At 56.3% G+C, this 14,248-nt stretch overlaps 2 protein-coding genes across 4 annotated transcripts; one reads left to right on the forward strand and one right to left on the reverse strand.

Moving 5' to 3' along the window:
- Positions 1-842: 842 nt before the first annotated feature.
- On the reverse strand, positions 843-4,027 carry B2M (beta-2-microglobulin). Its single transcript, XM_027889558.1, has 4 exons — positions 3,961-4,027; positions 3,537-3,815; positions 3,042-3,077; positions 843-1,239 (listed from the first exon to the last, which is right to left on the reverse strand). The coding sequence occupies exons 1-3, from the start codon at positions 4,025-4,027 to the stop codon at positions 3,064-3,066; spliced, it is 360 nt and encodes a 119-aa protein (XP_027745359.1). The 3' UTR covers positions 843-1,239; positions 3,042-3,063.
- A 640-nt stretch (positions 4,028-4,667) lies between these two features.
- PATL2 (PAT1 homolog 2) lies at positions 4,668-12,497 on the forward strand. 3 transcript variants are annotated; one of them, XM_027889590.1, is made up of 19 exons: positions 4,668-4,710; positions 7,227-7,326; positions 7,451-7,758; positions 7,881-7,949; positions 8,060-8,125; positions 8,507-8,674; positions 8,790-8,879; positions 9,060-9,214; positions 9,323-9,406; positions 9,489-9,627; positions 9,736-9,856; positions 9,932-10,029; positions 10,350-10,394; positions 10,549-10,685; positions 10,923-11,082; positions 11,354-11,494; positions 11,575-11,672; positions 11,750-11,899; positions 12,107-12,497. In XM_027889590.1, the coding sequence occupies exons 2-19, from the start codon at positions 7,272-7,274 to the stop codon at positions 12,144-12,146; spliced, it is 2,124 nt and encodes a 707-aa protein (XP_027745391.1). In that variant the 5' UTR covers positions 4,668-4,710; positions 7,227-7,271; the 3' UTR covers positions 12,147-12,497. The 3 variants fall into 3 exon arrangements, with proteins under 3 accessions (XP_027745391.1, XP_027745381.1, XP_027745372.1); XM_027889580.1 differs by lacking the exon at positions 4,668-4,710 and adding an exon at positions 6,182-6,586; XM_027889571.1 differs by lacking the exon at positions 4,668-4,710 and adding an exon at positions 6,703-6,763.
- The last annotated feature ends 1,751 nt before the right edge of the window (positions 12,498-14,248 follow it).

Consider the following 14,248-nt stretch of genomic DNA (forward strand, 5'->3'; position numbering starts at 1 on the left):
GGAGAAGTCAAAAGCTTTTCCTCCTTCCCAGACCATCTTCTCCCACACAACGACCACTGCTAGGACTGGCACAGTCCCTGGCCAGTCCCCTGTGTGGTGGCTTTGGTAGGTCCTGCTGTCCCATGCTGGGTGACAAGCCCCGTACATGACCACCCAGCCATGACAACCTCACCTCTCTTGATTTTGAACACTCTGAAGAGCCCAAATGGATCACCAGAACCAGGCCCTGCATCCCAGCAACCTCCCACTCAGATGCTGGAACGTGGTTATAGTAAAAAAAGCTGTAGAACAAGCCACGATCCCTCAAAAATCTCAAGCGGGTGTTCTGCATCACAGCAAATCTTAATATACCAAGATGAGATGTGCAACCCCCTGGTCTCCAGGGGCGCTTTTTCACATACACAAGATCCACACAGGTCAGATTCATCTCACTCCAACACTCCTCAAGCAATCACACTGATTTTTTCATAAAAATAAAAGCAGTGTGATGGGAATAGCACCAGCTTTGGGTACTGCCATCAACCCTCCATAGTATGACAGATGACTGGCTCCCAACTGCTCTTCTCTGCAGGGTCAGCCAGAGAACAGAAAAACAGAACTGAAATTTGCTGACACACACTTTCCCCTGTTTTACAGCTTTACACCCCACACCCCAAGATGCATGATCTGGAGTTCTCCCCCTTGAAGTGGGCACCATTCCCTGCCCTCACTCCGTGTCCCACCCCACATCCCCAAGGTTTCTTTATCCCTTTTTTAAATCTTATGCCTTCCCTTCAGAGTCACGCAGGAGCCGCCAACCAGGCAGATACCACATCAACCAGAAATATCTTTAATTCTTTTTTTAATGATGGAAAAGTGGTTTTTACACATTCTCAGTACGATAAAAAAGTACAACTGAGCATCAGTGCCACCAGGCTCCAGATTCACTTACAACCCAGCAGACGCCAGAGCCCTTGAAATCAGCTCAGGTTGTCCAATGACTCTGAAAAAACATTTAAATAGCTACAATTTTATTAAGGTAAAAATCCTGTACAATTTGGAGCACTTTGTAGCTAAAATTGTTTTTAACCAGTAATGTAGGCATTTATAGCTGCATGCTCAAAAAGCCTCCAGAGCCCCCTTGCTGCTTCGTGCAAAAGATATCTTGACAAGCATGATTAAAGAATTCCTTGAAGCAAGATAATCACTCTTGTGGTTATCATGACGACTGGACACAAGCTTGAGAAGAGTTTTTCAGACCTGCATAGAGAGAGGAGATGGACATAAATCGCTCTGGTCACAGCTTCAACCGTAATTATTTTAGGAGTCAAAAATGGTTTCCTCAAGAGCACTCTTACTGCAGCATCTCAGCTGCAGGCACAGACCCACCTTCCAGCGAGATAAAACTCCTGCAGAAACTGCTTTTCTGTCCCTTCCTTGGTGGGGTTCAGAGTTCAACAAGTCAAGAGGATCCTTGTTCTCCACCCCAGGCAGTGTATCCTGCTCTCAACTCCTCCACCCCAGCTCAGTAAATCCTTGTCCCCAGACTCCAGAGAATCTGCCCATGTCCCACCTCCAGCCAAGGTTGGCATCTCTCACCATCAGTGACCTTCAGGCCGATGTCTCATCAACCAAAGCCACGGTGTCTCGTGGACACAACACATCCCAGACCCTGCCCTGGGGCCAGGTTCCCATTCCTGCTGCCCAAAAGAGAGCGACAAACCAAAGGAGTAGCCATACACAACTTTGTAGAGTTCTACAAAAATAGGGGCATTTTAAGTGAGGTCCTGGCAAGGCTTGTCCTGGGCACAGTTAATCATTATCCAGCCTCTACCAGGGCACTTATCTAAGTCGTTTCAACGCATTACATCAGCTGGGCCACATATCTTCAGTTTTCTTCTGATCAAGAGTTAAACTGGAATTTCCCCGTTGTTAACCCCACATCAGTTATACGAATATAGTCTGAAGAACATGAAGCCCTCAAACTGAGACACTGGTAATTAAACCCAAAACTGCTTCTGGTTTGTACGTCACTGTGATGGTTTGGACTTGGCTCCCTGCCAAATGCCCAACTCTCCAGTAGCAGTCCCTCTCTTCCCCCCTTTCTACTTCCCCCCAGGGCAAAGGAAAAAAAATTATGCAAATTGAAGAACCCGAAAATCAAGCTAGTTATATATAAAAAAATATATTTTATGTATATTACAGTTAAGATGCTATGTACACAGCAAATGGGAATCCAAACACCTCCCGAAGGGATAGGGAAAGGGGAAAAAAGGGACAAAAGGAAACAAAAAGGGACACTGAATAGATATGCGCAATCAAACCCGAGAACTAGTAAAATAACTAGTAAAACAAATCTCACCACGTCCCTTAGAAAGCAGGATTGGCAGACACTGCCAGCACTCTCCAAGCTTCCACATGGCAGGTTAGTGGATGCTGCAGGCCTCAGCCTTAGATAAGTGAGACCAACACAGGGATTCACTGTTCCCGAACTCCGGTGGAAGAGAAGAGGAGCGAAGGCCGCTTCTCCCCTCTTATTTATACCACGATTTACGTAAAAATTGTATGGAATACTGGGAACACTGCCCCTTCCTTGGTTACAAACTGGTAACCAGGGAAGGCCTAGATTAAAACCACCACAGTCACAAATCCCACATCGTGCTGCCTGCCTGCCTGCCACAGGGTTAACTAGCCTGCCTCTCCCAAGGCACAGGATCTCCAGGCACAGCAACTACCTCCTCCCCAGAGAGGAAACAGCACTGTGGGGCCTAAAGAAGCATCAGGAGACCTGTGACAACTCTCTACTACTTGGCAGACACAGCAAAGACATGGAAGGTTTTCTCCAAAGGTCTCCTTTCTTTAGACTCCTGTAGGCAAGGGAACAGGACAAAATAATAGAAGGAGTGTGGGGAGAGTCCCGTGCCCCAAATCAGCAGTAACACGATCTGCTTTTGGGGGTGATTGCTTCTGTTCCTCAACTGTGCAAGGGACACACTCTCCCCCATATGGAAACGGGTCCACGTTCCCCTTACCAGCATGGAAACAGCATCAGCATAACTCACCATGGATCACCCCAGACACAGCTCAGAAGTCTGGTTCTGTAGGGAAGAAGGGTGGAGTGTTAGGCTTTGGGACAAACAGCATCCCCTCCCCAGTACCCACGAGCCCACCCCTACTGGGTGTAACCGTAGAGCTGCCCTCGGCTGAGTCACGACCACAGTCCCCACAGCTCTGTCCTTTATAATCTGAAGGCAAAGCCAAAATCACTGTGTGACTCATCTCCTTCTAGGTGAGTTCACTGATACTGGACAACGCAGCACCACCAAATCCTTATGGACAACACTGAGGCACGTCCGCCTTGAATCCTTCATGGATGTGTATAACAGCCTTTACAGCTGAAAACAAGTTAACTTTCCATCTCTAACACAAGACCTTCAAAACCCGCTCTGCTATAACACCCTGCTTCCCAGGAAGAGGAAGAGAGACACCATGGAGATAAACGAACGAGCCCCTGCACGCAAATGGAAGCCACAGGATGCTGGCAAGGCAGAGCGTACCCCATCGGTAGATCATCGGCTCCGGCATGCTGGAATGCGCCACCCTGCAAGCGAAGATGTCACCCCTGGTAGGGGTGAAGGGCGCATAGACCAGGCGCTGGAACTGCCACTTCTCGTTGAAGGACAAGTCCCCGTATTTGACGTCGGTCATGGGCTCGCCGTTCTTCAGGAGCTCTACCTCGATCTTTGGTGGGTGAAAGCCGGTGACGAAGCAGTGGAGAGTGTTCTCCTGTCCCTCCACGGCGTGTGTACGGGCGTAGACTTCGACCTTAGGCGGCTCTGGAGAGGGAGGCGAGGGCGATGTGAGAAGCTTGGCTGCGCTGGGCATCGCGTCGATGCACCCACTCATCCCGGCACCGCGACCCCCCAGCCTCTCACCCTCCCTGCCCCCTACAGGACCCTTCACGCCGCCCCCAGCACTTACGATCGGCGGCGTGCCCCAGGCCGAGCAGCGCCAGCAGTACCAGGAACCCCAGCACACTCCGCTCCATAATGGAGTCTCCCCGGGGCACCAACTGTCCCGCAGCGCTCGCGCGCCGCATTTTATAGCCTCGGAAAACCGCGGCCAATCGGAGCACGGAGCGCCTGCCGCGTCACCAGTCTCCGGGCAAAGCGGGAGAGCCGAGGTTGTGAGAGCCGTCTGCGCGCCTGCGCATTGCGGGCAGAGCGGCATGTGCGCTTTCGCTTTCGTTTCTGTGCTAGGGCGGGGCGGGGGGTCCGGGGGGGGCACCGGCCACCAGGGGCTGAACACGGGTCCGAGGGGGGCACCGGCCACCAGAGGCTGGACACGGGTCCGGGGGGGCGGCACCGGCCACCAGGGGCTGGACACGGGTCCGGGGGGGGGCACCGGCCACCAGGGGCTGGACACGGGTCCGGGGGGGCACCGGCCACCAGGGGCTGGACACGGGTCCGGGGGGGCGGCACCGGCCACCAGGGGCTGGACACGGGTCCGGGGGGGGGGGCACCGGCCACCAGGGGCTGGACACGGGTCCGGGGGGGCACCGGCCACCAGGGGCTGGACACGGGTCCGGGGGGGGCACCGGCCACCGGGGGCCGGCCACGGGCCCGGGGGGCACTGGCACCTGATCTGTACCTGCTACAGTGTGGCCATAAGCACAGGTCAGCCATAATCCCCTCTACTGGGCACTGCTGAGGCCACACCTTGAGTCCTGAGGTCAGTTCTGGGCCTCTCATGACAAGAAGGACATTGAGGGGCTGGAGCGTGTCCAGAGGAGGGAACAGAGCTGCAGAAGGGTCTGGAGCACCACGAGTGAGGGAGATGGAGGGGCTCAGCCTGCAGAGAAGGAGGCTCATAGGGGGCCTTCCTGCGCTCTGTAACTCCCTGACAGGAGGGTGGAGCCAGGGCGGGGTTTCAGGCTCTGCTCCCAGGGAACAAGAGATAGGACAAGAGGAAATAGCCTCAAGTTGCACGAGGGGAGGTTTAAGTTGAATATGACTGAAAACTTTTTCCCTGAATGGGCTGTCCAGCCCTGGCAGAGGCTGCCCAGGGCAGGGGTGGAGTCCCCATCCCTGGAAAGATTTCAAAGTCATGTGGATGTGGCACCTGGGGACGTGGGTTTAGTGGTGGTTTGGCAGTGCTGGGGCCATGGTTGGACTCGATGATCTTAGATGGCTTTTCCAACCGAAATGGGAGTAAACTCCACCTCTTGCAGAAGGTTTTGCATCCAGGGATCATATGCAAACAGCCTACGCAGGCACAGCTCATCCACCTTCCTTTCCGAACCTCTCTTGAGGCCTGTGTGGAATGTCTCAGTCCAGCGGCTCTGGGATTAGGGATTTACTGTTGTTCAATGCAGCACAGACTTCCTGACATCAAGCATGAGAACCCCAAGGCCAAAGAATCAGGTTCTCTGGTGCCTTGGCTGGGAATGCTGCCGAGCAGTCTGGTAACACTCCTTGGAAAGGGGAAAAAAGGGAAAAGAAAGGAAAGTCATTACTAGTGGGGAGGAAACAGCAGTATTATAGTGGTCTTCTAACACTGGGCCCTTTAAGACTTGCTTTCTTAATATTAAAACCTGATTCAAACAAATAAAGCACATATGGAGAACATCCCAAAGGCAGCAGGTAAATCAGGAGAGGACAAACAAAGGAAAATCCTGAAAACACTTGTTATCGATACCCACTGGCCCAGCCCCTGCTGGGTTTGCTGGCTGTTCGGTGAGCGGTGCAGCAGCCACGCAGCTGAAAACACTCAGTGTTTTCACTGAGATAAGCATAGCAGCTGCGGCCAGAACCTTATCAGAGATCCCAGGGCTCCAGCCTGAGATCTCTAAGGGCCATGTTGGTGGTAGAGCTGCCATCGAGTTCACCGTCCCCGTCCAGCCTGACCCAGAGGCAAGTCTGATCCTGCTCAGGTGGGCAATCCCCTTAGCTCAGAGAGGACTGATCACACAAGGAGCTGATGGCAGGATGTGGATCCTTTCCCTGCCTTTTGGAATGTGAATCCCTGGCAATGACTCCACTGCGACCAGTGACACTCGTCAGACTTTCCTTGTAAAGAGAAGCTGAACCACAACTCCTTTCCACATGATGTTTTTAAAAGGCTGATCTGGTCAGAGCAGCCAAATCTTCCTCTTTTGGGCCATTTCTGCTTTTACTGGCAGACAGAATTATTTGTGAGTGGGTAACACAATCAAGGTGCTCCCAGCACCCAGATGTCCAGTGTGTGTGTGGGAAAATGAGGGCACCTCGCTGTGCTTGGCAGGACACAATGATTCACAGTGTTAGCGTTGACCCCTGTGCTTTCAAGCTCATATCTGTACATCTCCAGGGTGATTCCAGCCAGACAGACAGGTTTCCCATAACTCCTCAGAGGGGTATCAGCTCAGAGAACACAGTGGCAGGCAGGAAGCAACGGGAGCAGTGGGAAAAGCCGGGTTGTGATGTTCTGTGCCCCGAGGGCCGCAGGTGGGGGTCAGTAAACCTCACCCTCCTCATCCTCATCCCCTTGGCTTCATCCCCATCCACGCCTGTCGCAGGGGCATGCGCAGGGCTCACCGGGGCGCCGCCATGCTGTACGGCAGGCGCAGGTGGGGGGCTCACCTGGGCGCCGCCATGCTGTACGGCAGGCGCATGTCGGGGCGGGGGCGGCGGGCGGTAAAAGGCGGCGGCGGGGGCAGCGCGGCCCCGTAGAGGGACGCGGGACGAACGGAGGGCGGGTGGGAGGGAGGAGGCACGGCGGGATGGCGGAGGGCGGCGAGCCCGTTGTGAGTGCACGCCCTGCTCTGCTGCTCCCTCTCCGCGGCCGCTTCCTCGCGCCTCGCCCCACCGGCGGTGCCCGTTCTCCCGGGGCTGGCGCTCCCCGGAGCGGTCGGTGCCGGAGCAGACACTGCTCTGGCGGTACTCGTGCGGTGCGCGTCCCTTCCTTGTGCCCGCCTGCTGTTCGTGCCCTCGTAGCGGGGTGTTCCCTCCGAAGCCCGGTGGTGTCTCAGCGCCAGCCGGGCTGGTGCCGTTCCGTACCGGCATCCTCCTGTCCCGGCGGGCTAAGCCTGCGGGTCCTGCCGTCGCTGGTAGTGCCAGTGACTCCTGTTCTTCCCTTTTCCAGCTGGGAGCCCTTGGGGCTGCCTGGCGCCACCAGCGGGGTGGGGAGGAGGTTGGTGACCCCTCCGCTTTTAGAGCATGTTAGGGTTACCTCTCCCTTAGCGAGGACCCTGCTGCTTCCCTTTCCAGATCCTCGAGGACTTCCTACTGGTGGAAGATGCGCCTCTGCTGGAGATGGCCGAGGAGGATGAGGAGATCGACCTGTACAATGAGATGACTTTTGGGTTAGGTAAGACCTCAGGGGAGCTCCAGTGAGTGTCGGGGAGATCAGCCAGCTCCCAAAGGGGGAAGCAGGGACCCCCGTGGGCACTGCCGAGGCACTCACACACCCTGCCCTGCTTACCTGCTCCAAGACCGAGACTCCACAGAGGATACTCTAAAACTCCTGGTGCCACGGAAGACGAGCCCTGATGTGGCTGAAGCGGTGGTAGAGGAGACTGAAGTTGGGGACGAGCTGGGGCCTGGAGCGGCTGAGCAGCCAGAGGAGCTGGGAGAGCCCCACGAGGAAGGTGGGACAGAGCTGAAGGCGGAGCAGGTTGGCTCTGAGTTGAAGGAAGAGGAGGAGGAGCTGGGAACTGAAGAGCAGGAGCCCTGTGAGGAGCCCAATGACCTGGGAGACCCGGCAGTGATGAGAGCCGTGCAGAGCAAACCCACGCTGGAGGTGACGCGTGAGCGGAGAGGGGGGGTCCCACTGCTCCCCTCTTCATCCCCACTCCTGTGGGTCCTGCCCCACGTAGGGCACTGGGGAAGGGAGACAGACCTGTAACTCTTTTTTCCTTCCAGAGCCAGGACTCGGCGGTGCTGGACAGCAGGATTGGTGCTTGCTGGGCAGAGTTTGGCAAGGAGGACATGGTAAAAATGTCCCCTCCCTTCTGGTGACAAGGCTGAGCAGCCCCCACAGTGTCCTCTGCCCCTCTCCTCATGTCCTCTTGTCCTGTGCCCACCATCTCCCTGTCTTCCAGCTGACAATGGATCCTGGGACGTGGGGCTCCTGCCCTGGCAGTGTCTCACCCCACCACGTGCTGGAGGTGGGTATTCTCAGCCAGGCCCTCCTACCCTGGCACAAGAGTTACAAAGGGATTTGGGGTAACTGGGGAAATCTCCAAAGTCTCATCACACCTCTAGAGGTGCACGGATGTGCCTTGGGTGCCAAGGCTGTGGATGGAGGTGCCCACTCAAAGCAGAGCCTGGTTTTGAAGGTGAAACTGTTGAGTTTGGGGGGATTTGGAGCCCCATGCTGAATGTCCCTTTGGCCTCCCAGCTGCTTCACACTACCACGGTGGGACCCCAGGTGATGCATGGTCTGTTTGAACAGTGACTGAAGGTTTTAGTGAGCTGCCTGGTGCTGGGGGAACTAAACTGATCCCAGCTGGGCCCCGTTCCCACCTGCTGCTGCCTCGTCCCTGCAGGATAAAGCCATCCTCCAGGTCCTGGAGAGGCCCCCACCATCCACCAACATGGCCTTCGACTTCCTTGGCTCCCATGTGCAGAGGGGCTTTGGGGACTCTCCCCGGCTCAAGCACCCTGACTTAAGACTGATGTCTCCCAAGTCCTTTCCTCAGCGCTTTCTCCAGCAGGTAATAGGTTGTAGGGGGGCTTTTGCATTCTCTCTTCCTCTGTCCTCCTGTCCCTGGAGGTGCAGCCTGGAGGACACGCTTGTCCCAGTGACACTTCCCATCTCCTGCCCTTCAGCAGGCGCCCCTGATGCCTCCTGGCTCCCCATGCCCCCCTCGTCCCTTCCCGCTACCTCGCAGGCCCCCTCCGCTCTTCGCTTCCAACCAGGTAATGCTGTGGGCTAGGAGCTACCACTGTGGCCCTGGAGCAGCAAGGGATGGGGACAGTGGCAGGTGTGGTGTGGTGCCAGAGGGTGGCCCCTGTGGGGATGGGAGCCAGAAGCCAGCACAGAGCTGGCTGACCCATCCAGGGCGCTCAGACTGTTGATTGCTTCTCTCTTCCTCTCAGACTGCAGGGTACACGTCTCCAGCCCCTTTCCAGCCCGGGTCCCCCACCATGGACAGCCCACTGCAGCCCCTGGCCATGCACTTTGGGCCCATGTCCCCTTCCTTGGACCCTGCTCTCTTCTTCAGCCCCTCAGCTAACAGCCAGCTGAACCTCAGGTAGCAGGAATGGGGTGTCCAGGTGGAACCCCACAAAGCAGCTGGAGGGTATCCCTGCTCTGGGGGTGTTCTGAGCCCCTCCTGACCACTGTCTGGTCTCCCCTGCAGCACGCCTAGCCACATGACCCAGCTGCACCCCCAGCACCAGCGGATCCTGACACAGCGGCAGCAGCAGGGCAGGCAGGTGCAGAGGTATGAGGGGTCCCTGGGAAGCTGTGGGGTGCAGGGAGGGCTCTGGGTGGTCACAGCAGGCTGAGGTCTCCTCCTGTGCCAGTGTTTCCCCCAAGAAGCCATGGTCTCCTAAAATGGACCCTCACGCTGGGCTGATGACCTCCAAGGAGAAGGACTGGGTTGTCAAGGTGGAGATGATCCAGCTGCAGAGTGAGAACATGGATGATGACTACTACTACCAGGTGAGCTCCTGCTTGCAGCACCTGCGGCTTGTTCTCCTTGGGACTGGGCTTTGGGAGCCAGAGGAACCTTCCAGGGTGTTGGAGGGGACTCCTGGCCTGTTGTTGCAGTGGTACTACCACCAACTGGAGCGCAGGCAGGAGGAGGAGGAGCTGCTGGGTGGGCGCAACAAGCTGGACACCCCCAAGCTGGTCACACCGTTCATCCAGAAAGTGGAGACCTATGACTCTGGTGAGGGCTGGGGCGAGTGTTGGGGGCTGGGTGAGGGCTTGTGGCCGTGGTCTCACCGTGTCCCTCCTCTCACAGTGGTGCGCATTGCTGGCTCGCTGGGCCAGGTTGCTGTGTCCACCTGCTACAGTCCTCGCCGGGCCATTGATGCTGTGCACCACGCCCTTGTGGAGGAGGTAGGTGAGGGGAAGCCAGGCTAATTGGTGCCCTGAATTGCCAGGAATGCTGCTTTGAGTTCCCCCTGGAGCCTAGAATAGCTATAGGACCTGCCTCAAGTAGTGGGATGGGGCACAAAGTTGGAGGAGGTCCCACTTCAGCAGTGGTGGCTTGTCCCTGGCCAAGAGGCGGGATGGGGTTCTGGGCAGTCTTGGTCCCATGGATTGCTGTGTCCTGAAGCTACCTCTAATCCCCAGGGAGCAGCTGGCCCAGCACTGGGCCAGCAGTGGTGTCTGGAACTGGCTGTAACCCTTGTGCCTTCCTTTCTCCCCTCCCAAAGGCTGCAGGGAGCCACCGGCTGCGGGCACTGCACAGGATTGAGAAGGTGAGGAAGTAATGATTCAGGGCAGAGTGGGGTGGTCCAGGTGCTCCATTTTCATCCAGGGATCTCCCAGTGGGACATCTATGGACAGGGGCCTGGGTAACCAGATGGTAGAGGATGCTCTAAGGTTCCTCCTTGCTGTGTGCTATTTCTCCAGCTCTTCCTGCAGCTGCTGGAAGTGGAAGAGGCACGGCGGAAGATGTCCCTGGCCCTGGGGGTGGAGCAGGAGCAGCAGAGCCAAGAAGTAGAGAGTCTCTACCATGCCTTGAAAATCAGGGCTTGCAGCAGCGAGGAGTGAGTCTGTGCTGAGGGGAGTGGGCAGCACAGCTTGGTCCTTGTGGATCTGAGATGGCCATGGGTGAGCAGGTCTGAGTGACAGGGAGTGTTGGATCCTGCCTGCTGTGTCACCGTGGCCTGTGCTGACCCTGCCTGTGAGCCTTGCCCTTCACTGGAGCTGATGCTCGTCCTTTTGGCTGGGCAGAGATGCCCTAGGTCCTTCGGGACCTGTGCCAATGGAGCCTTCATCCCCAGGGAGGCAGAGGATGAATTCCTGCAACTGCTGTGTGTGAGGAAGGGCAAGAAGCTTGTGGCCCGGCTGCTGCCCCACCTGACCCAGGAGCAAGGGGAGAAGATCCTGCTGACCATCACCCACCACCTGCCCTTCCTCATGAAGAAGGACGTGCTGGATGAGGCGAGCACCTCCAGCCGGGGCAGGAATGGCCCGGGCTGCCTCCTTCCCCTTCTGTTCTCACTGGGGGGCACTCTGGGCAACGGGGGGTCCTGTCTTGTGGGGTTGTTATGAGACAGGAGTCTCCTCCCTTCAGGGAGGAGAAGAAAGGTCTCCAAGAGGGGTTAAAGCAGTCCTGGTGGCAGTGTCCATCCCCACCATCTGTTGGGATGGGGCTGTGGCTGTGATGGGTCGAAGAGTCTCAGATTCCTGCTTTCCCCTCTGCCCTGCCCAGTCTCTCCCCCTGCTCTACAGCCCACTGAATGAGGTGGTGGGCGGGATCCCCTTCAGCAAACTCATCGAGGTCCTGCAGGAGCTGACCCGGCCTCTGCCTGAGTGCCTTGAGCTCCCCCTTGCCATGGCCTTGAAGAACCAGGTATGTGGCCCTGAGCCTTGTGGTGTCCCTGGGGTGCCACCACTGCTGGCTGTGACGTTCCTTCTGGTGCTCCCCTGCAGTTTGGAATCTCCTTGCTCTACTCCTTGCTGAGCCATGGGGAGAGACTGCTGTCATCGGATGCGCCGCTGGAGCCACGGAGTGGGGACTTTGAGGCTTGGTGAGGGGCTATGTGAGCTGTGGGGTGGGGAGTCTGCCAGCCCATGGGGTGCTCACCCTCTGTGCCGATGCCCCCAGGACAGACATGGTGTACCTGGTGGCCCGGGAGCTGTCGCAGGTGCCCAAGGCCTCACTGGTGGAGCCTCTTTTCTTGCCCAGCAATCTTCTCTCGCTCTTCTGCCGCTACCTGGACAAGCAGACTGTCCACCACCTGGAAGCCAAGATGGAGTGAGTACTTCCTGGAATGGCTCCTTGCCTCTCCTGGGGATCCTGTTGGAGAGGAGGAGCGGGACAGCACTGGGCCCTCACTGCTTCTGTCCCCCTTTGGACTTAACTTCAGACCTCCCTGGGGCTGACCTGATCCTTGTTCCTTTGCTCTTGCTTCTCTGAGGTGGGTCAACAACCTGATGCTCCAACCTCATCCTTCCCCTGCAGGTGTTCCCCACTGCCATCGGAGGCTGCCATGTTATGCTGAACCTCAGGAGCTGGGAAGGGGATCTGGGGCCAGTGGTGCTGGGAACAGGCAGGGCCCAATGCCATGGGTTTTGAGTTTGGAAGCAAACACCCTGGTGTAGGGCACTCTGGGTGATGTGGGCACTGGCAGGGCCAGCTCTGGAGGGCTGATCCCGCCCTGCCCCTGTGACTGGGAGCACAGAGAGGGTGTAACTTATTTTGGCTTCATACTTGGCAGCAGTGTCAAGTCTGGGGTCTGCACAGGGATGCTGGGAGCACCTGGGGGGGTGGAATTTGTGTATAGCACTTAATATAAAATAAAAAGGTGATTAACCAGCTTCTCTGGCTCCTGTGGGCAGCTTCTGCTGGATCCTGTGGGTATTCCTGTGAATGGAGACCCCAGTGTGGGATGATGGAGATCTGGTAAAGGGGAAGGAAGAGCATAGAGGAGGATGCTCAGAGTACGCAGAAGGAGGATAAAAGGGATGGAGGAGAAGGGAGTGCTTGGAGAGGGGATCAGAGGACCCACGTGGCTAGGGACAGAGGGGGGTTGAACGCCCAGGGTGTGGAATGGGCTGGGAGAGAAGGGATGTGGTGGGGAAGATGGGTCAGAGCTTGTCCTGAGAGGGAAGAAAAGATCCATGCAGGTACCGGGGAGCACATGGAAAGGATATGGGGGATCTTAAACATACATGAGTGGGTCATAAAGCATCTCTTGTCTCCAATGAGCTCCCAAAGACTCTTTAGTCCTAAGCCTTGCAATCAGGGCCACAGTAAAGTACCCTGAAGCATCTTTCTGAGCAATTTTGGCTACCCCCAAGCTGATTCTCACTCCTGCATCTAGGGCTGAGCAGGTGCAATGTCTGCTCCCACTGTAGGAATTTTTGTGGCTCTTGCCTAGCTTTATGCTGGGATTTCCCCCAGTCCTATGGGACGTCTGAGACTGGGCCACTTTCCAGTCCAGGTCTAAACCTGACACCCAAAGCCTGGTGTGTATTCAGAAGAGGTTTGCAGCAGAAAATTGTCTCATCCTCAGCCTGCCCAAGCTCCAACCCAGGCAGGTGAAACTATCGCTTTGAACAGGCATCTTTCAGGGACCAGATGAGGAATTTGCAGAAAATAAGGACGTGAGGGGTTGGGTGGGATTTATCTCCACTGCTTATCAAGGTAGCTTGGTTTCCTCTGTTTCGGAGTGGAAGGTCTAGCTGGAAGGATCTCCAGATCCTTTTGGCAGCTGTGTTTGTCATCCCGCTGCCTCTCCTGCTCATCTTAAAGGATGTTTAGTTTCCTCATACTTCATCCTTTGGAAGTTTTTTGGGACAGCTGTATTTCATCCCTAACCGTCCACTGAGTGACACTGGCAGGTTGTCCTCATTCCAAACCCACTGAGGCAATCCAGGAGCATGCCTGCATGGGGTCCCACCTGACAGCCTGAAGAACAGGCCTTACTGTCACAAATCCCGGAGGGAATTTCAGACAGGAGGGAATGAGCAACTGCTTCCTGATAGCAGGAATCAGGGAGGATACAAGAGAGTCCTTCAGATGAGGATAAGCTGTGTTATGTTTTTCTGTTTGCTTCTTGCCTGGCAGCCAGCCTAGATAAAGGATGGGAGTGGGACATGGCTGCAGCCACATACTAGACCAAGTTCTCCAGTGTGAAGGGATGGAGGTCTATGCTGGATTTTTCTGCTTCATTGCAGGAAACAGCTGAGGGAACAGAAGGAAAATCCATTTCTTTTTGATACTCTCCCACAACTGAGGGACTCGCACCACCCAGCAGCTCTCTCAGTGCTTCCCACCTGGAGACAGAGACCCTCTCCCTGGGACAGCATTCAGGAATTAATCCAGCTGAGGGGCATCCAGCAGGTCAGGGACCCCCATGTGTTTCACCTACATCCAGACCTTCTCCTTTAACCCACAGCTGGTGGAAGTCCAGGGCATCTCACCTGGCTCTGCCTCACTTGTTGCCCTGCCTGGCTCCTCCTGGCACTGTCCTGAGAGGATTGTGGCCCGAGGGAGTGGTGATGATTCAGCACCATGAGAGGGCTGTCACTGTCACAGGGATATGGGGCTCGTCCTGCGATGTCTGGGATTTATCCCGAGACACCTCCGGAGGCTGGGGCT

Source organism: Empidonax traillii, unplaced genomic scaffold, assembly GCF_003031625.1.
Source record: "Empidonax traillii isolate 1590-97213 ecotype Southwest subspecies unplaced genomic scaffold, ASM303162v1 scaffold12:size2584012, whole genome shotgun sequence".
Taxonomy (NCBI): Eukaryota; Metazoa; Chordata; class Aves; order Passeriformes; family Tyrannidae; genus Empidonax; species Empidonax traillii.